This window comes from Bos indicus x Bos taurus, chromosome 24 (genome assembly GCF_003369695.1).
Source record: "Bos indicus x Bos taurus breed Angus x Brahman F1 hybrid chromosome 24, Bos_hybrid_MaternalHap_v2.0, whole genome shotgun sequence".
Lineage (NCBI taxonomy): Eukaryota > Metazoa > Chordata > Mammalia > Artiodactyla > Bovidae > Bos > Bos indicus x Bos taurus.
Window position 1 is genome coordinate 33,506,638 of NC_040099.1, and position 22,646 is coordinate 33,529,283.

General features: G+C 47.1%; 1 protein-coding gene across 2 annotated transcripts in view; it reads right to left on the reverse strand.

The window, feature by feature from the left end:
* The window catches only part of CABLES1 (Cdk5 and Abl enzyme substrate 1), a 102,678-nt gene that overhangs the window by 40,787 nt on the left and 39,245 nt on the right, over positions 1-22,646 (reverse strand). For both annotated transcript variants that reach the window (XM_027525822.1, XM_027525821.1), the window contains exons 2-3: positions 14,239-14,310; positions 7,274-7,366 (exon numbers count right to left, since the gene is read on the reverse strand). In XM_027525822.1, coding sequence (XP_027381623.1) covers positions 7,274-7,366; positions 14,239-14,310 — 165 coding nt within the window. The remainder of the gene's footprint in view (positions 1-7,273; positions 7,367-14,238; positions 14,311-22,646) is intronic.

Here is a 22,646-nt window from a genome sequence, read left to right on the forward strand (position 1 = left end):
GTTGGCTGTAAGAAGTTTTGATCTCTTCCACGTGGAATATTCCATGATAGCAATGGTATTCACTTAAGGACATTAAAAACAGGCAACCAACTTTGAAAGTCTAAAGCAAAGAAAATCACATTTGCAGCAGCGGAGGGTGAACACAGTGATATATGAACACAGCCCAGGGTGCCCACCGCCCAGGGGCCCATGGTGGGCACTGGGCACCGTGTAGAAGCACATTCTCAAATTCTGTACTTCCTTCTCTACAGCCAAGGAAGCAAGGGAGAACACACTTAAAAATGCTGGTGTTGTGGGTTGAACCGAATTCCCCCAAAAGACATATTCAGGTCTTAATCCCTGCGGACATGGCTTTACTTGGAAAAAGGGTCTCTGCAGACGTGATCATTTGGTATAAGGTCATACTGGATTGCACTTCTTGGGTAATGCCTGTGGTAAAGAATCCGCCCACCAATGTAGGAGATGCAAGAAATTCGGGTTCGAACCCTGGTTGGGAAGATCCCCTGGGGGAGGAAATGGCAACCCATTTGTGTTCTTGCCTAAGAAATCCCATGACAGAGGAGCCTGGTGGGCTACAGTCCATGGTGTTGCAGAGTCAGACGCTACTGATCGACCCAGCACACACAAGGCTGAGAGGAGGAGCAGAAGGCCCAGTGGAGGAACAAAGTGCGCAGTGAAACTCCCTTCACTGACGTCCCATGCTTGACGCACCATGGTCTCCACTCCCCTCTGTAAATCACTTTAACCAACAACCACGGCACGCCCAAAGCTCAGGCTGGTAGGGCGCTCTCTAGAACACTGTGTGAACAGTGATAGCGTGAGGTCAACGTCACAACTCACTCTGCTCAGGAGCCTCACTGCACAGAAAGACCTGGCATCACACATCTGAGGAATGGCTGATCGCCACGTGCCTGAAATGAAATCCGAGGTATTTAAACTACGTAAGTTAGGACTTCCCTGGTGGTCCAGTGGTTAAGGCTCTGAGCTTCCAAGGTAGGGGATGTAGGTTTGATCCGTGATCAGGGAACTAAGATCTCACATACTGGTGTGGCCAAAAGTGAAAACTACTTATGTCATTTTGTGAGTATTTTTGCCCACTGTTTACTGACCTCTTCCCCTTAACCAAGCAGTTACTGTGAATAATTTAGCAGAGCTGGACCTGGGGCTCGGGGGGCCTGGGGCAGTTAAGATGGCGATGGTGACTGAGCAGTGGCTGGGTGAGCACCCCCAGGGCTGGGTATGCAGTGAGGAGAGGGGATGGGAGACAGGAAGTGACAAAGCCCATGAGACTGCAGCGAGAGAGCCTAAGGGAGCGTGTGAGTTCGCTGGGGCTGCTGTAACAAGGAGCCCGTGTGCCCTGCTCCTTGGCTGTGGCTTCCACAACAGAAATCAATCATCTCATGGCCATGGAGACCAAGGCTCCCCTGAGGGCAGGATCTGTCCCAGCTTCTGGGAGCTCCTTGTCTTAGGGCAGCAGGACAGGAGCCTGCACAAGGTTCTGTCCCCAAGGTTCCCCCTTTTATAAGGACACCAGTCATGAGATGAGGAGCCCACCTTCCCCCAGCACAATCTCCTCTTAACTCATTACATCTGCCACAACTCTATTTCCAAATAAGGTCAAATTCTGAGGTACAGAGGGCTGGGACTCAGCATAAGAATTTGGGAGGGACATCATCCAGCCCAAGAGAATGACAGGAGGAAGACTAGCTGAGTGCGGTGTCACAGAAGTCCCCTCTGGGGCCCTCTCGTCCTTGCTCTTCCAGGACAGCACTGGCATCTACGTCCTGGGCATGGTTTGGGCCTCCCACCAGCCCTAATGATGGTTTCCCTCTCACACGGCCAGGTACCACTGGTGGAGACCAAGGTCTGGTCTCTCCCAGGCTCCCAGGCCCTCATCAAGCAGTGCTGAGACAGAATTACCAAGAGAAGGAGCCCTCTCCAATCCCTTACACTGTTTTTTTCTGTGACTCACTTTATTTCCTGTAAATCAAACTGGTTAGAAAGAAGCAACAAGCATTCTCAGGCTGAGCACTTTACAGCAAGGTATTAATACATCTGCTCAGGAGAACCATGGTTGCTTATGTTTGAAAATCATTTTCTCAAAAGTCTCGGGAAAAGTCACAGAAAAAGCCAGCATACCTGCTGTGCTTCTTAAAGAGGTATGGACAGGGACTTCCCTGGCGGTCCACTGGTTAAGACTCTTGAGCTTCCAATACAGGGGGCACAGGTTCAATCCCTGGTCAGGGAACTAAGAGCCCACATGCTTCAAGGCATGGCCAAAAAACAAAACAAAACCCTTAATTAAAGAAACAAACAAACAAGAAATACGGATAATAAGACTGTTATAAACCCTGCATGCAGTGCTGAGCCAGTGCCAGCACCAGTTTGTCCCTGGTGGCTATGGTCTGGCTCCTCCTTCCTCCAGTGGCTCAGAGAACCAGGGAAGAAGCAGAAGAAAATCAATGGATCAATTTGAGAGCATCTCTGGGAGACAGTTTGGTGGCAGAAGAGGCTGGGCCCAGGAAGTCTCAGAGAGGTCTGGAGGTTACTAAAGCCTTCCTCAGGGCTTCCTGGTGGCTCAGACAGGAAAGAATCCGCCTGCAATGCAGGAGACCTGGGTTCGACCCCTGGGTCAGGAAGATCTCCTGGAGGAGGGCATGGCAACCCACTCCAGTATTCTTGCCTGGAGAATCCCATGGACAGAGGAGCCTGGCGGGCTACAGTCCATGGGGTTGCAAAGAGTCAGACACGACTGAGCGACTAACCCTTGCTTCCACTTCCTTCAAGTCTATCCACTCGATGTCCTTTAGGTCGGAGGTTTTGCTGACAACTGGTTATAAACACAGATGATGACACTGATAAAGATGCTTCTCTTCCAGCCTACTGCTGCCGGGGGATGGAAGGGTCTAGTCTTTTAATAAAAAACAAAAGTTTTGGGAGGAGAAAAGCATGCTGGGGAAGAAGCAGACATTTCACGGAGTCTCACAGAAGATGCCATGCATCTATCGAATCAGAAGGCTTTGTTTCAGGGAGAAAAGGCGATGATGACATATTTCTGCTTTCTAGAAGGCCTGTTCAGAGCTGGTGACTAGCTGTTTTGTTTTTTGAAATGTGCTACTTCCTCCAACACATCTTTCAAACTAAACGAAGCTGACAGATCGGAACTGATGAGATGACAAACAAGGTTTTAATTTAGTTATTACCCATTTGCCTAGTTCCCTCCACAATTTTCAGTATAAAATGAGAAGTGACAACTTGACTTCAGTTACTGCATTTTTTTTTTTTAACATCTTACTTTACAAAGCAGATGAAAGGTGTTGGAATCTTTCATATTTTTGTTTTTCCTACTGAGTTTGCACTTTAGAGAGAGAACCCTCTGGCACACATCTCTGTCCACTATTTCAAATCTTTTTAAGTCTCTTTGAAAATTTCTGTCAACGGACAAGACAGACCAGTCCAAGCACTGCAGAAAGTATTTCTTTGTCTGCAGAAGGCAATGATTCCCACGGCAAACCCAGGAAGGGAGCACTTCCAGTGCACGTGGCAGCCATCGACTGTGTTCAAGGCAGACATTCGAAAACCAGATGACTTCAAAAGGGTGTGAAATAATGTTTGGGGGAGGGTGATGCCCATTTGAAGCCATGGCTCTTGTCTCCCATTGCTCTCAAACATTTTGAGTCCTGAGGCTGGAAGTGCCCAGAGGAGAGGTCCTGTCCTAACAGGACCATGAGGGTCACTGGACATGAACGTGTCTTTGGCCGGTGGCTGGTCTTCAGTCTTCACGCTCACCTTCCATTCTGATGACCCAGCTCTACCTGGCCAGCAGTCAGCTCCCTGTTGGCACCCGCTTTGGCCTCATAATGTTTGTCATTTTCAAGGGTGTCTCCTCCCTGAGGGCCGAGATCTGTCTTCACTTCCAGTTAACATCCTCATGCAGATGAGAGTGGACGCTGACTGGCTCTTCTCTACTAACCAAGCGGCAGCTCCCAGTCCCCACTGACCATCCTCAGAATGTTCAAGGGTCCCCTCCAGATGCCAGGACACGGGGCCCTGGACTCCTTTCTACCATGACATATAGTTTGCTCACACATGTGTGAACAGTTGTTTTAAAGACTTCACATCATTTCTGGAGAAGGACATGCCAACCCACTCCAGAATTCTTGCCAGGAAAGTCCCATGGCCAGAGGAGCCTGGTGGGCTACAGCTCATGGGGCTGCAGTGCTGGGCACAACTGAGCATGCACGGGCTGTGCAGCATGTGGGATCTTAGTTCCCCAGCCAGGGACCGAACCCTCGTCTTTTGCATTGGAAGCGTGGAGCCTTAATCACTGGACCCTCAGGGAAGTCCCCCTTTGAGTTCTCCAGGCGTCTCGGCAAAGCCTCTTTCCGTCTCGGCAAAGCCTCTTTCCATCTCGGCAAAGCCTCTTTCCTCCCAACGTGGCAGGAACCTGAGTCGAGAGGCTCCAACATTGGGCTGCGAGAAGCAGTAGGTGTGGTGCTGTGTGTGTGCCCTGCACGCCTGAGGGCGGGTATCAGAGGCCCACCACCCGCGCCCCACCCCCCCGCCACCCCAGCCATCTTCCCAGTCCCTCCCTCCTTAGAGCACACCCAGGCCCCCTGGTACCCAGCACCGCTGCCCTGAGCTCAGCCCTGCCCCTGGCCACCTCCAGCAGGACTGGAGGTGCTCTGCCTGCTGCCTGGCTGCAGTGGGGGCCTCTCCTTGCCCTTCTCAAAAAGCTGGATCTTCTCTTCCCACTTATCAGCTCTTGACCACAATTTCCTTCTGTCACCTCGGAAATTCTAGGCTCTTCCTGGTGTGCTCCTGAGTTCTTCCTTTCATCTAAGAACGGTCTATCCCTGCTACTGAATCAGCTGGAAGGGAGGAAGGGGTGCATCTCCAGCCCTTTCATCCTCGCTGGCACATAAAAGCAGTTCTCACCTGTGCAGGTATGACCGGCTGTCATCGCAGCCTACAGCCAGTGCTGAGGGCTCGATTTTCTGCCTGAAATTCCAGTTCTTAGATCTTCAGATGATCTGAAGTCCTTCCTGGTTCCATCTGAAAATTCCCCAGCGAGACTACCAGCAATTGCATGTTTTCTGGGCTATTTCTGTTGTTTTTGGGTCAAAAGTGTGCCAGGAAAGGCAGCTTCCATATATGCTAGACACTGGTGATCCCATTAGTCCAAATCTTTTAACTACATCCCTTCACTGCTTCCCTGGTGGCTCAGACAGTAAAGAATCTGCCTGCAGTGCAGCAGACCCGGGTTCGATCCTTGGGTTGGGAAGATCTCTTGGAGAAGGGAATGGCTACCCACTCCAATATTCTTGCTTGGACAGAGGAGCCTGGCGGGCTACAGTCCATGGGGCTACAAAGAGTCAGACATGACTGAGCGACTAGTACAACACTCACTGCAAACCATGCCAGGTGATTATCTGACTCTGTATCCTCGACAGCATTGAAAAGTGGGGAATACTATTAATTTGGCCCATTTTTTGGCTTTGTCATTGATTTTATTTAGGAACTCGTGGTTTTATATGTTTGTTTATGGTTCAAGAGATTATGAACAAAAACACCAACATAAATAAATGATGAGTAATTTATACTAAAAATGGTACAAGTAAGGTTCAGATTCAGTAAAAAAGACACTACAGAAAAGAAAAACATGGTGGTTAAATGCATAAGGCACAGTAATTGTGACAGTGAAATCAGGGTGAGAGAAAGAAACCCAGAGTGTATTTTATTTCACAGATGACTCTTGGGTTCATTTTAACTAAAAGCTTTGTACTTAAAATAGGAATGCATACTGATTCGTAAAAATTATCTGACGGGAGAATTCAATCGTGCCATTCTGAAATTGTTGAATAGCTATAAAATTATGTTCTCTATTCAAGAGAGGTTTAAAAACTTCAGGAAAAGAAGTCTTTACACACTGTAATTGTTAGTTATTCAGGTTGTACAGTGTATTTTACACTAAATTATAGTGATGCTGGGCCTTAATCATGCCATGAGTCTAAGTTTTTAGCAATTTTCATTTGATATAGATTAGAAAAAATTAGTGGGGCCCATATGAGCTTCTGAAAATCAGGAGGAGATTAAACGAAATTGTCTTGTGTTAGGAAGTCCACTCTGGGACGTGTCTCTAGCTACGATCTAGGTCACAGATCAGAGAGGAGGAGCCACCCCCAGGCAACAGAGCTTCAGGGATCCTAAGAGGTCTTAGCGCCCTATTCTCAGCACTACCGTGAGGCTACCATTAATGGGCTTCACCATTCAATCATAATCTACGCTGGCAACAAAGATTCATGTCCACTTGTCACCAGGACAGTTTTAATACCAAGATCGTATTGCAAGTTCTTTCGATTGCAAGGAGATCAAACCAGTCAATCCTAAAGGAAACCAACCCTGAATATTCATTGGAAGTGCTGATGCTGAAATTGAAGCTCCAATACTCTGGCCACCTGATGCAAAGAGCTGACTCATTAGAAAAGGCCCTGATGCTGGGAAAGATTGAAGGCAGGAGTAGAAGGGGATGACAGAGGATAAGATAGTTGGATGGCATCACTGACGCAATGCATGTGAGTTTTAGGACCTCCGGGAAATGTTAAAGGACAGGGAAACCCAGCGTGCTACAGTCCATGGGGTCGCAAAGAGTCGGACACGACCGAGCGACTTAACAACAACAACATATACATGTTAACCATAATTTTCATGTTACAGCGCTTTCCCGAAGAGCAACTCTTTGCTGGAGAAACACATGCTCACAGACGTCAGCTGGCCCAGGAGTCTGAACTGGCGCCCGGGACGAATCTGCTGGCAAAATCAGGATCCTCCTCTCTTAATGAACATCATCAGAGAGAGAGAGCCAAACCCGGCTTTAGGCCCAAGATCTAGCAGGATATTTACTGACCAGAGCGCAGAGCCCTGGTGAAAACAGAAAACAAAACCCAACAAAGCAGAAAAAGAAACGACGACAAACCCTCGCCAAAAAAACTCAACTGTTTTTCTGTTCAAAGTTTCCTAATACAAATATATTTCAGTACTATTGAAAATTCAGTTTTGGTCTAAAAAACCCAAGCCTTGGGTTACCATTTTCTACAGACTTCTTGGCATGATTCTGGTGGGAGAGGGGTGGAAAGAGTGGTCTGTTTGGGAAGGTTACGTGAGATCATGTTCATTAGTGGGCTTCACTCCGTGAGGTCTGACCATGCAAAGGGTCCCCACTTCCCTCCCCTGCAGGACCAGCCCCCTCCCAAAGCTCCTGTCAGCACGCTACCTGCCATTCCTGGTATCATGCTGCCGCATATTCTTGATAAAATGAATCTTCTTAAAGTTCTTTGGTCTGGGCGAACCTGAGAGAGTTCGACATCTGAAAAACAAAGCCATTTCAAAAACACAGTCAGTCGGTCTCGGATAGCTGAGACATCTCCACACAAAGACAGGAAGGAAAGACCAGACGAACGGTTTGAGTCACCCCAAGGATAACGAGGACCTTGTGGCTAGAAGCGAGGAAGCTTAAAAAAAAAAAAACAATCCAACAGACAGACAACTTCCTTGAGAATACTTCCTTGATAATAATTTATATGGCTCTGAAGAGCCAGCTAATGAAAGCTATTGCCCTTAATTCCAATAACATAACCTACATGGATTCCAAAGACATTATGTGTTCCCGTCATCTTAAAAAAGAATCCTTCCACATCGACACAGGTATCAGGAACGGAAAACTGGAAATTCAACGAATTCAGAGGCAGGGAAAAACACTGGCAAATTCAGTTTAAAAACAACCCTGAATCATTTTTCTTCTATAGCAGGACTCTGGCTTGAGTCCCCTGGACTATTGCCTCAACACTCACCTTGGCTATGTTTGGAAGTCACAGCTTTACTTTGAATGAGAAGCAGAGACCTGGCTAGTGGCTGTTTGTTTTTGTTTTTTTAGATAAATTTTAAATAAATATTTGTTCAACAAATTGACTTGGATTCTAATTAATTTTCCCTAGAATATATGACATGTGCATGCACTGCAGGAATAACAGAGCAGAAAGGTTTTATTTGTGTATATTTTTTCAAAGTTACCTGGCAAAATTCTAAGACACATAACTGCAACAACAGCTAAGATAAAAAGCAAAATCCCAACAAATGAGAATCTGAAGTTTGGTCTTATCTTGAGAAAGGGAGCAACGTCCTCTCTAGTTGGGTTTTTGCTGCCAAAATTTTTTGTTTACTTAAACCTTTCTGACCATAGACCCCGAGGGCTGGTTTCTGGGATCACATCAGATGTGGGTCCCAAGAAGTGGTGCCCAGGTTCCCAAAGCCACACTGAGGGTCTGAGCTGGGCTGTCACCTGAGTTCAGTCAGTTCTGAACTTGGAGGCTTCAGGTAAGAAAACAGCAAGGTGACCCAAGGAGGAGGTAAACCTGAGGGCAGTGGGGTATGGGGGCCCTTTGTGGGGGCAAAGGATTAAGGAATGTTCAGAGTCACACACCTGCCCCTCAGCTCTGATCTTTACTCTCCCCCAGAGGCCTGAAAGGGGCTTCTCAAGTGGTACTAATGGTAAAGAATCCACCTGTCAATATAGGAGACATTAAGAGACATGGGTTCAATCCCTGGGTTGGGAAGATCCCCTGGAGAAGGGAATGGCTACCCTGGTATGGAGCCTGGTGGGCTACAGCCCAGGGGGTTGCAAAGAGTCGGATACGACAGAAGCGACATAGCACGCACTTACGCAGGGGCCTGAAGGGAAATTAGGGGACAGCCCCGGTCTAGACTTCAGGGTGTACATTCCCCTGAAACCCCCTTTCCTGCCCTCCAGGAAGGGCCAGTCTTCCTAGAAGCTGCTTCCTAGGGAGCACTGAAAATTATTTTTTTCCCATAGAAACAGCACCTTAAAATAGAATTTATCTTGAAAAAAAAATACAGTGAAGTGAATGAGTGGTCAAAGCAATGACATGGTAGCTGTACCTGGTGACTTTCATCAGGAAAGGGGGGTTCCCTGGGCATTGGGTCTAGAGGCAGGAAGATCCCCTGCCAGTCATGTCCACTTCACCAGAGTGAAGTGTCCACAGCTCATGGCCACAGCCCGAGTGACCCTGCCAGCATCCACTCCAGCTCACTACCAACCCTAGTGATCTATCACTCGTAATATCCCCTGGAGCTCTTGTGACAATTACACTTGAAGATTTCTATAAGAGCTTCATACGCTGTCAAGTGATACGTTCAAATACACATGTTCATGTCCATCCATATGTGTGTGTGTTAGTCGCTCAGCTGTGTCTGACTCTTTGGAACCCCCCATGAACTGTAGCCCACCAGGCTCCTCTGTCCATGGAATTCTCCAGGCAAGAATGCTGGAGTGGGTAGCCATTCCCTTCTCTAGAGGATCTTCCCAACCCAGGGCTCGAACCTGGATCTCTGGCATTGAAGGTGAACTCCTTACCCTCTGAGCAATCAGGGAAACCCACTCTTTGGGACCCCATGGGCTGTAGCCTGTCAGGCTCCTCTGTTTCTCCAGGCAAGAATACTAGAGTGGGTAACCATTCCCTTCTCCAGGGGATCTTCCCGACCCAGGGATCGAACCCAGGTCTCCTGCATTGCAGGTGGATTCTTTACTGTCTGAGCTACCAGGGAAGGCCCATATGTACACACACGTAAATATTCATATACACATTTCAAGTGTTGTGATTATTATTAAAACTTTTAACTACAAAGGGTGCATATTTTGTTACTATTTGCTTCCTATATTCTTAAAACTGTAGTCCTGGGACTTCCCTGATGGTCTAGTGATTAAGGCTCTGAGCTTCCAATGCATGGGGTGTGGGGGATCTGATCCCCAGTTGGGGAACTAAGATCCTACTTGCTGTGCAATGTGGCCAAAAAAATATTAAAAAAAAAAAAAAAAACCCACAGCCTTTATTAAGGGTCCTGATTTCTTGGTTTTTAAATAGATTCTTTTAAAGACAGGCAGTGCCCCACCTGAGGGCATTCTATAGATGCTTCCTGTGGACCTCAGGAAGGGTTTGAATCAGGAAAGACACTCACTGGTCCCACTCCCCACTCTGAGCTTCCAAACCCAGATCCAGCCTTCCTGGGGTCCAAAGAGCTACAGCCTCACTCTGCCTTCTCAAGGCCGCACTTGGGAGCAGACCTAGCACCTTGAAGGGTCTCAGTTCTACCCCCAGAATGACTGTTAGAGTCTGCAGGCCACTCAAGGTCCCCCACTGTCTCTCTCACACACGGCAGAAAGTTCTAGAAATATATAGTCACTGGAGAGAGGAGGATCCTTGAAGGCATAAATGTGTGCTTCCACTGGTTTCTGGACAGGCATTCAGGAGCATCCTTACACACTTAGCCTGTGCCCTCGCCCCTTCCTCCACTGCCCCTACCCAGATGCACAGTTTCCAGGCTCCCGAGTCTAGATGAGGGCAGTGGGCTAAAAGCTGAACTGTGACGACACCCTCCTATGACCTTGAGCTGCTCCCAGTCTCCATGCCTGCAGAAAGAGGTGCTGTTACCCTCGGATTTAGACACAAAATCTTTCAGTCTTCAGCTGGAACCAGAAGTTGGCAAAAGGGCACTGGCGTGTGTTGGCACTGGTAATTACTGAATGGTACAGCAGACAGCACCCCTCAACCCAGACAGGCTGGAGACCAGGGCCGGTGGTGATGGCTGCCACACCTGCGGTTAGCCAAACAGAGGTTTTTCTGGACACCTAACAGACAGCCTAGGTTCTTATTTCTGGGAGACCAGGTAACCACCAGACAATGTGGAAAACCCCCATCTAAAGGCTCTCACGGTTAATGCTCAAGTCTTGGAGTTCAAGGTGGATACAAGAAACTAACTTGTGATGTGCAAGAGAAAAGTGAAACTTTTAAAAAGATAATTGAGCACCAAGTTGCTTCAGTCATGTCCAACTCTTTGTGACCCTATGGACTGTAGCCTGCCAGGCTCCTCTGTCCATGTGATTCTCCAGGCAAGAACACTGGAGTGGGTTGCCATTTCCTACTCCAGGGGATCTTCCCAACACAGGGATCGAAACTGTGTCTCTTACGTCTCTGTATTGGCAGGTGGGTTCTTTACCATTAGCTCCATCTGGGAAAGGCCCCAAAAGATAACTGAAGAGGTGCCTTATTTCTATATTAGCATACAATTCTAACTGCAAAGGGACTTCCCTGGTGGCTCAGTGATAAAGAATCTGCCTGCCAATGCAGGAGATGTGGGTTAGATCCCTGGGTCAGGAAAATCCCCCTGGAGAAGAAAATGGCAACCTGCTCCAGTATTCTTGCCTGGGAAATTCCGTGGACACATTGAAGGAGCCTGACCCACTGTAGCCCATGGGATCACAAAAGAGCTGGACACGACTGAGTGACTACACAACAACAACAGTGCTGATGATCTAGCCCTTGGAATTGCAAGCTGTATGTTGTGTTGTGTGTGTGTGTGTTTTTAAAGCGTTCAGCTATCACCACCCCGGACCTAAGAAACACTTTAAGAGAACTGTGGCATTGGCAACAATTGCCAAGGAAACCGGAAGACTGAGCACTCAGGTTAAAGCAAGTTAAGCAAGGAAGAAACTAATTTCAAAGCTGCCTGCATTAATGTGTAAATATCCATTTAAAACCATACATTATAAGTGACGCAAAATTAAATTAGGATAGAATTAAATTAGAAACTAATTTAATGAAAGATTAGCTCTTTCTTGTTAGCACTGATTACAGGATACACCTAATTATGCAAAAGGTTTTTAATAGATGCCTTGAAGCAGTTTGTTCTGAGTGCTGACTTTGAAAGCAAGTTGGGCGAATAGCCTTCCGCCCCCGCAGTTCCCAAAACACTTTGGCGTCATTACTGGTACACTCATTTCACAGAATGGAAAGGACCTTAGAGATCAGTCAATTTGTCCCTTCCATTTTACAGGTGGGAAAACGGAGGCCTCAGCATAAATAAATGAGTTTCCAAAGCCATGTAAGCAGTTAGTATAAAAATGGAGCCAAAAATTCAAATCCCCTGACTCCCAAACTGTTGCCCCTTCTGCGACTTTTATGTCTTAGGAACAAGTTTCTAAGTACATATCAGAATTTTTTATCGAAGTATAGTTGATTTACAACTTTGTGTTGCTTTCTGGTATATGGCGAAGTGATTCACGTATGTCTCTCTCTGTGTGTATTTATTCTTTTCCATTATGGCTTATTACAGAACACTGACGACAGTTCCCTGTGCTCTACAGTAGGATCTTGTTGTTGATTTTATACATAGTTGTTTGTATCTGCTAATCCCAAATCCCTAATTTATCCCTCCCCTACCCACTTTGGGGCTTCCTTGCTGGCTCGGTGGTAAAGAATCTGCCTGCCAATGGGTTCAATCCTTGGATCAGGAAGATCCCCTGGAGTTGGAAATGGTAACCCACTCCAGTATTCTTGCCTGGGAAATCCCATGGACAGAGGAGACTGGCAGCTATAGTCAAAAGAGTTGGACATGAACAGGACAACCTCTTCCAATAACCATGAGTTTGATTTCTATGTCTGTTTCTATGGTAAACATCAGAAATTTTTTAATTAAAGAAAGTCCACTAGGGAAATTCTAGACTTCTTAAACTGCCCAACTCCCTTGATTCTGACTTATTTTTTAAACTTTGTATTTACACAAGATTTGTTGGAAATTAAGAACAGCACTCTGTACGTAGAAGCTGGATGAATTTACAGTTAAGGCAAATCAGCCATTCCATTTTCACTCTGACCGTTTGTGGCATCATAGGCCTGAGAGCCAGAGGACAAAGGACCAGCCTGGGCGATGCTGAGAGAGGGTGCAGGGGGTGATGGGGCACCTGACCAGGAACACGGCACCGGGCTCCTCCTATGCCCCCTCTTTACCACAGGAATCCCTAAGGGGGTGACATTACCACCTTGCTCGAATGACCGTGCTCCCTGCAGCCTCTCCAAACTCCAGGGCCTTTGCAGTTCTGTTCACTGAAGGGCATCAATTGTGCTCAAATGCCGAAGCCACTCGGTGCCACTTGAGGACGTTTCTCCCCCGCATTCACTAATTAACTTGGGCCACTTAACAGAGACTGACAGGAGAACACTTGCCCCGGGCCACGTGGATCACAGCCACACGCCATCAGCCTAACGTGGTCCCTTGCTACGAACATTTTCTTTTTTTCAATATTTATTTTATTTACTATTTGGCCGTGCCAGGGCTTAGTTGTGTATCAAATCTGGGCCCCCCTGCATTGGGAGCATGGAGTCTTGGCCACAGAACCATGAGGGAAGTCCCTTGGATGTTTTCAAAAAGCCATCAAAAGTGGAAATCAGACTGTCTGGCCCTGACCTTCTGTTTAGAATGATGTCGGTGATGAGACTCACAGTCACGGACGCTTCGGAGCAGATCCCAGGCCTGTCTGCGCTCCACGCTTTATAACCAGGTGGTCCATGGACATGACCTGTGGCCTGGGAGTGAGGCTCTGTGCAGGGAAGGGGCCGGCTCCAGGGGGAGACTCTCCCTCCATCTCAGCCTGCCAGCATCCCCCGTAAACCCGCAGCACACCATCCTACCTGCCTACCCCGCTGCCCCAGCCCCCTGTGCTGACCCCGTCTTCCCTCAGCCTCTCCTCCACCGGCCAGCCCAGTAGGAGCTTCAGTGAGGACTGAGGGGGATGTGGTGTGGGCCCCCTGCACTCCAGGAGGGCTAGAGGAACCGAGCACGATGACAGGAAGGAGAGCTGCCAGTCAGAAGCCAGGCACAGCTCCGCAACTGCTGTCGCCCACCGCCCCCTCCATCCCCCCAAAAAAAGTTGCCTTGAAAGCACTTTTCTAATCCAGAGGGAGAAACGGAACACTTTCAGCCCTGAGGGAGCACTCATAGGTGTCTTACCCTTGTCCCCAGCAGCTGACCGTGGAGGAACTTAGGGCCCCCGTTAACCAAGTCAGAGACTGCAATGCCTGTGTCCCCTCTGCAAAAGCCAGAGCAGGGTCACATTCTTCTCCATCAAGCAACAATTTTCAAAAAGAAAGGGTCATAGCACCCGAATTCACACGCACACCGGGCTATCCTGGTACATGGTTGGGATTTCACAGCATTCTCCTTCTAATATTCCAAAGGGTTGGGGTTTCCAAACTGAGTCTGGGGATCAGATTGTCATTTTTAGAATTTAATTCTGTAAATAAAGACCTGGAAAAGAAAAGCAAACTTTGGCCTCCTTCTCGTATTGCAGGCCATTCACATACACATAAATGCAACCAGAAAACTGACCTCCGTAGAGGGGCATTCTCCTCAATGTCTTCCAGGGTCTCCAAGGATGATCGCTGGGAGATGAGGCGACGTCTGCAGAGAGAGGGAAAAAAATCTAGGTGTTAAAACTGCGTCATGAAATGGATCAGGAATTTCCGTAAAGCTAAAACTGTTCTAAAATAAAGTCCGTAAAAAAAAAAATCAGACGAAAGGTGTCTTTAAAAGGCTGTCATACTCTCAGACTGTACCCTCAATGCCAAGCCCATCTTGCCTTGCTGAATCCTGACATTCTCCCTGGGAAGAAACGAGACGTGATGGAGACATTGTATGCTGCCAAGTAACAAAACCAGACAAGGTGCCTCTTACTGCATATAAGTTTGGCACTGTGTGTGCACGAGTGTGCTCAGTCGCTAAGTCGTGCCCCACTCTTTTGAGACCCCATGGACTGTAGCCCTCCAGGCTCTTCAGTCCATGGGATTTTCTAGGCAAGAATACTGGAATGGATTGCCATTTCCTCCTCCAGTGGATCTTCCTGACCCAGGGACCAAACTCGAATCTCCTGCATTGGCAGGCAGATTCTTTACCACTGAGCCACCTGGGAAGCCCATTGGTACTGTGTGCCCTTTTCCTAGAGCATTAGATATGTTTTTAGTATTAAAATACTGTTAAATATTGAAATATCAGTGGTCGGAACCAGCTTTAGCTGATAAATATTAAATTTTAAAACCATACTAAATAAAATATCAAAATCAGTAGGAGGCAATAAATAAAACTTATGGTCTCAGGGACTTCCCTGGTGGTCGAGTAGGTAAGACTCCATGCTGCCAATGCAGGGGACTCAGGTTCCATCCCCGTTTGGAAAGCTAAGGTCCCACATGCCTTGTGGCACAGCCAAAAGATCAAAACTTACCGTCTCTGGTTGGCCGTGATTTCAAAAGCAACTAGAAACACAGATGACATCATTTCCCCAGGAGAATTTCTCAGTGACCATTAAGAATATATATCAGGACATAACTAGGCAAAACACAAATGCTTTCCAGATGCTAAAGAACTGAAAACCACCTGCCCAAACCTCCTTGATCTTCCTTTGTCCAACTGAAATAAGAATGGGTCCTAGATAACTCAGAATATCTGATACAGGGACCGGGTTGGGTGATGGTTGGCAATGTCACAATAAATCCATTTGAATAAAGACCATCACTTCATAATACAATAGGTGATTTGGCTGATGGTGGGGGGTGGTGGTGATCAGAAAAAAATCTGATTCAATCTTTACCTTGGAAAGGACTAAAATTAGGATGTCTATTTTATATTCACTTGACAACATTTAGGTTAAGAACATGCAATTATAACCAAGGTCTAATTTGTCATTAAAAAAATGAAATGTTTTTTGCTTTGTTCTGTGTGTATTGTTTCTGACCAACCATGTGGCTACCTTTTTGTTTCACATTTTATTTTTAATAAGAAAGGTCATTTTTGCAAACCATTTGAGGGCTTCATCGATTTTCTCAGAGCCTGTCTTCATCTTTTTAAAAAATATTTATTTATTTGGCTATGTCGAGTCTTAGTTGCAGCATATGGGATCTCTGATCTTTAAGGTGGCATTCAGGATCTAGTTCCCTGACTAGGGATTGAACCCGGGCCCCTGCATTGGGAATGTGGCGTCTTAGCCACTGGACCACCAGGCAAGTCCCGTCTTCATATTTTGACATCAAGTCCTTTCTAAAACACTCAGCATGTTCTCCCTGCTTTTCTCTCCAGTGACCCTTGTCCATCCACGTGTGAGAACTGGAAGCACTCCGACATCACCTTCAGTGTCTTCATGACATGCTGACCTTTTATAAGATATGCAGTTTTATTCTGCAGTTAACTTACACTGAATTTCCATTTCTCTAATGTTGCCAGATTTCCAACAGTTAGCCAGACTGGAGGCAATGGCCTTGGGGAGACACTGGTCTTAACCGAGGGGTAGGGAACTGATTTTATAGGTGGGGATTTGAAAGGAACCCAATTCTTGAGCAAGCAAGAGCTCTCTATGCAGCCCCATGAGTCCGGGGACTTGGCTCACCAGGACCCCTGTGACCCTGTGGTTGAAGGAAGGGGCCACTTCATCTACTGAGGTCAGTTCCTCCGGGTGCCAGGTCTGGCTGGAATGTAGCTGCAGGCTGGGATGGGGGCCTAGTTAGTCCCACTCCCATCCACCAGAGCTCTCAGAGATAGGCGTCGCCATGCTCCCCACCCAAGGGATGGTGTGATGCTACAAGGAGCATGTGTGCTGGGGCAGACAGACTGAGATTTCAATCCTGGAGTCTGGAAGCTTTGGAACCTTAGAAAACTTCTTAATCCTTGAGCCTCAGTCTCCTCATCTATGAAATGGGGAGATGAGAAAAACTAAGAGAGAGACATAAAGTCCATGGTACAGAACAGTTCATGACTAGGAGCTTCTGGGTTTTCATTATCACTCCAGTTCCTGCCACCGGGGCTGCACCGTGACCCATAACCCTCCCCACTCAGTTGATGGGGTCATCTTGGCTCTCTTAGCTCTGGCAGCTCCTCCAACCCCAGCCAGCGTCTAGACTGTCACTTCAAACACCCTGTGCCTGAGTCAACCTGTGACACGTGCTCCCTCCACTCCTGCCCCTCCTTGTAAGCAGAACTAACTTGGTGTCACATGTGCTGCTGCACCGGTAACATATATAAATTGTGTATGCTGCTTCTCACCTAATACCAACATCTCCTCCAATGGGCATGTGATTAAAATGATAATTTACTCTGTCTACTTCTGGATAATGTTCTGAGTTGTTAAGTCAAAAGTGAAATATTATTTTAGGTATGCACCTCTAGATTGTCATTAGACAACCTATTCACAGGCAGAAATAAGTGTATGGGTTTCGGACCCTGAAAATTCCAACAAATTCCATCAAACTCCAAGCCTTCCTTTCTAGAATAGCATCATCAGGTGACAGGTAAACACACTTGGCTCGACCTGCAACCAGGGTGACTACAATGACCGTACAGCTTCAAGCTCTCCCTTCCTTCAATCATCCTGACAGGGGTCAACCAGGAAGCCCTGTGGTCAGCCCTGGGCAGCAAAGATACAACCAAGGTTGCAGCAAAGGCCCGGCAAGTGCGTTCTGCCCACCCGCCCAACCACACCAACAGCGAGCCTGGCCTGTTGGGACCGCAAAGCTGACCCCGGCTTGACTCCTGTCTTCAAGGGCTCATATTCAAGGAGGAATCCGTGGGACCATCAGCAGGGAATTCCATTAACAATCCCTCGAGCTCCTCTGGCATTTGGGGCTGCCCCTCCTCCCACCTCAAAAATGGTGAGGCCAGTCCTCCAGTTGCGAATGCCAAGTGAACCCACAGAGGACACATCAAGCCCTGTAGGGTACCCTGAGGCTCACAGGCTCCTGTCCAGCACTCAGACCTGGAGGTTCACCTTGGAAAACTAGGTCCAGTCCCACAAACACACAATCTGACAATTTCCTAATCTAAAAGCCACTCCCAGCATGCTCTTTGAAAAATAATCAAATTAGGATACATCTTTCTATGTATTTATAAGGATTTGTTTTCTAAAAGCTATTAAATCACGTATTCTCTTCATGAGTTGAACAGCTATAAATTCTCTCTTTCTCTCTCTCACACACACAGAGGCACTCTTAAGGTCTGGATTCCTTAAAGGGAAAAAAATCCAAAACTCAAATGCCCAACTGTTCCTTTAAATTCAGCAAACGTGCCTCCCGTCTTCATGAACAGAACCAAGCTATATACTCTTTAAGATGCACATATAGAGCTTGGAAAGAACTACCATGGATCCTTATAAAGAAACCATCATATGCATGTACACACTGCTATATTTAAAATGGATAACCAACAAGGATCCACGAAATAGCACAGGGAACTCGGCTCAGTGTTACGTGGAAGCCTGGATGGGAGGGAGTTTGGGGGAGAACGGATACGTGTATATGTATGGCTGAGACCCACACACACATATATATGTATGGCTGGTGGATATGCTGTCCCACCAGCATATCATAGTGTTAATCAGCTATACTCCAATATAAAATAAAAAGTTAAAAAAAAAAAAGAAATTGTCACATGGCAGCAGGAAAACAAAGATGTGATTCCTGCCACAAAGGGCCTGCCCTGTGGTGATCGCTCATCTCTGCCCCCTACCACCCAGCTACATCCTTCCAGGCTGTGTAAGAACATCTTCCCTTGCCTTCTATTCTCAGAAAGCCCCAAATGAAAGGGAAGGCTAAGAATAGGTGGCCAGCCTTCACCAGACACTTTTCACACTGCCGTCTGCCTCATAAACCAAGTCCATGACTGTGCAGACTCCTAACCATTGGGCACGGTTAACAAGCAGAGGTCTTTGCGTATTTTAATGACTGATGAGGAATACTCAGCCTTGGACCAAAACAGCATGCCCCCTTATTAACCAAGCAGACATTCAATAACAGCCCAAGCATTCTGCGTCGACATCACTACATGGATGGCTGAGTCCTCAGAATTCAGGGTCCCCTCTGTTATCTGACAACTATTATCTGGGTCCTTCCACACTGGCCACCAACACTTTTGAGGCCGATGTGGTTCACATTCAACACTCATAGGTGAGTCAGCCTCCCTAAAGCCCCCAGGCTCATTTTAGAGTATTATCCTTTGAAGGCTGGACTCTGCTGGGGCAAGAAAATGCCAATACCTGATGTGTTTGTCTATCTAGATATACCTATGTGGACCGACTAATTCACTTCTCATTCGGGCTAATGGTTGACGGTGGTGCAAGTCACCTAGGACCCAGGGCTGGTCACAGTGGGAGTCCTGGCAGTGGAGCCTCATCATAGTGGACACTGGACTCACTGATGTCCCTGCTGACCAGTGAGGCCATGGCAGGGTCATCCTGGGTCCCTCTGCTCAGGGTAATTCCCTTATGGGGTGACCCAGGGCAGCAGCTTGGCCCCAAATCCAGTGTCAGGTAGTGGGCACAAGCGGGGACAGCTCTGGCCCCTGATGTAGGACCAAGAGGAGATAAGGAAGGTGATCCCTGGTCCGACAAGTAAGTTGGGTTGGATCAATGCTCTCCACCCTGGCTACATCCAGGGAACGCGCACCATCTCTGGGAGAAAAACTCAAGCTTTGAGAGTAAGAAGAAACCCTGACCACCTGGGCCAACAAATTGCTATCCTGTGTGGCTCTGCTTCTCCCCATGTAAGGAACCCCCTTCCCGGCTATAAGACAGGCCACTGGACGGGGCATGAGGGCCCCATGGATTGCTCAGCTATACAGGGGATGTGCCAGCTGAGGTCATAATTACTTCAAATCCATCTAGACAGTTATCATGATCAAAAAAGCCCAAACAAACAAAACCTCCAACCACAGAACTTTTTCCTCTAGTCACCAGACACGTATACACTTGTAATTTATTTGCTTTGTTACTTGTGTCCTTCTCACACTGACCACCTCCTTCCTGTTGGGAAAAAAGTGATGACTCCAGGGGATTTCCCCAGTGGTCCAGTGGTTAGGACTCCATGGTCCCACTGCAGGGGTGCCTGGGTTTGATCGCTGGTTGGGGAATCGTGATCCTGCAAACATTACAGTGTGACCAAAAAATAAAAATTAAAAAACCAAAACAAGTACAGAGATAATAACACAGAAACATATACATTACCATATGTAAAATAGATAGCCAATAGGAATTTGCTATATGACTCAGGGAACTCAAACTGGGGCTCTGTGACAACGTAGAGGGGTGGGAGGAGGTGGGAGGGAGGTTCAGGAGGGAGGGGACATATGTATACCTATGGCTGATTCATGTTGTTGTATGGCGGAAACCAACACAATATTGTAAAGCATTCATCCTTCAGTTAAAAATAAATAAACTTAATTATAAAAAAAAAAAAAAAAAAAAAGGCCCCTCCTGCCACTGAGCTGCTCAGCAAAGCACTCGCTCCCCTCACCTGTGCAGGCTCAGGGGTGGCGTGTACTTAGCCAACAGCAGGGACTCGATCAAGGCCAGCTGAATAAACTCATAGAGTTCGCCATCAGCAGGTGGGTGTCTGGGGAATCTTCCCAGGCAGCGTTTTCGTGGCCTTCCACTCAAGGCTTCCCTATACACAGTTATTACTGGGATTTCTCTGTTCAATCCACCAGATCCCAGTCTGATCACCAGAGCCCAGAAATCATCCTCAGAAAGCATCCCATAGCCTCACGACAGTGAGAAGCAGTAGACCCTACCCCTGCAGGAGGTGGGGGGGCGGGCAGGAGGGATGGGGAGAAGGGTCAGTGCTCCCAGCACAGCCCAGCAGTGTGCAGGTAGAAGGCCTGATCTGTTTAAAATGGATTTCTTCTGAGTTTATTAAACATTCATTTCCCACTTGCTTTTTGACTATAAGAGTAATAGGTTTTCATTGTTAAAAAAAATTCGAAGATGTGTGAAATAGAAATTGAAGAAATGACCTGCAAACCCCAGGGCCCAGAGAGCACCCTCTAAGAGTCTGGTGTGTGTCCTTTCAGACTTGCTCCTAGTTTCACACATGCTTATAAACATAAATGTGTATATATATATATATACATACACACACACACAGCCTCCTCTGTCCATGGGATTCTCCAGGCAAGAATACTGGAGTGGGTTGCCATGCTCTCCTCCAGGGGATCTTCCCGACCCACGGATCGAACCCATGTCTCTTACGTTTACCTGCATTGGCAAGTGGGTTCTTTACCACTAGAGCCACCTGGGAAGCCCTTTCAGACATATACTTTTTATTTATCTGGCTGCATCGGATCTTAGCTGCAGCACATGGGCTTCTCTAGCTTTGGTGCTCGGGCTTCTCTCTAGTTGTGGCACACGGGCTCAGTAATTGCAACATGTGAGATCAGTTGTCCCGAGGCACGTGGGATCTCAGTTCCCTGATCAGGGATCGAATCTAAGTCCTCTGCATTAGAAGGAGGATTCTTAACCACTGGACCACAAGACAAGTCCCAGAGATAGACTTTTTAACAGGTAGAGAATCCCTTTGCAAAATGTCCTAAGATTCCATCCCTTGGTCAACATATCTCACCTACAAGAGAGGGCTTATTACTTCATTAAGCCATAAAGAGAAGAACCCCTATGAATCCAAGAATCATACTTTCACTGATACAGCTTTTATGAAAATGCTGGCTTTCAAATACCAGGCTCTCAAGGTCAAGTGCTAATGTTCCACTGCTCTTTCCTTCATTCTCTCACACGGCTTCTGATTGTTGGGGTCATAGCACCAGAAGCTCGAGCTCCACACTCAGCATCTAAATTGGGATGATTTTGGTCGTGATTTGGCAAATTTTAAAGCCAAGATCCCAGATGCTTCTGTAGCAGAAATTGTCAGATTGTGCTCCTTGAAGAAGCAAACTGTTTTGCACCAGTACATATGTGTTCACAGATGAAGGAAGAGAAGTCAGCTGCCACCTCTCAACAGAAGTTACAGAGTCTTACAGCAAAACGGCCCTGGCTTCAGCCAGAAGACGTGTTCGTTAGACGCATGCTCAGTTCTGCTTTCCACGGATCTAAAGCAATCTGTCTCACAGCAAAGGTGCTGGTGGAACTGAGTGAGGCCCTAGCTTGCCCATGTGGCAACGGCTGCTTGTCAGACTGTGGAAGAAACTCCAGAGGAGAGCTGGGGACTCTCAGCCAGACATCACAGTCTGGCTGGGCCAGGTCACTAGGCTGGGGTGGCTGCAGAACCCCCGGCCTGGACCAGTCAGGCCCTGCAGGAGTATTAGGCAAAGAGCGCATGACTGGTTTGCTTGAGCAGGGGAAAAAACCCTCTCCTCTGCGGCAGCATAATGCATGTACAGCCAGATCCACCCTCAGAATACTGATGGACACAGTTGACACCTCCAGAGGATCATGGCAGGTTTCCTTGCAAAGGAAGGAAATAGATAATCTTTAATAAAAGAAGAGCTGTGTGGATCCAGAAACAGACCAAAAAAAAAAAAAAAAAAGGCTAGGAAACTGATTTCGAATCTGACTACATTTTAAGAGTCTCTAGCTGATGAGCTGGGCAAAGAATCACATTGAAATCAATACACTGAGATGCCAATCAGCTTGTTCAATTAAGATCTGTTTCTATGTTTAAAAAATTCAGCCATTTCCTGTTTTTGCAAACATTTATTTATTAATGGAATATCAAATAGCAAGCAGCAAGCTGGATACTGAGAGACAGCAGTATATAAATACTGTCTCCTCCCTCATGGAGTTTACATTTACGATAAGGAAGACAGACAAGAAACAAGTAAAATGATTCTAATTGTAAAAGAAATTAACACAAAGGGGGAAGAAAGCAAATGGTCTAATAATACTGTGGGGCTACTAGCAAGACAGACTTCCCAGGTGGCTCAGCGGTAAAGAATCCGTCCGCCAAAGAAGGAGCTGCAGCAGACACAGGTTC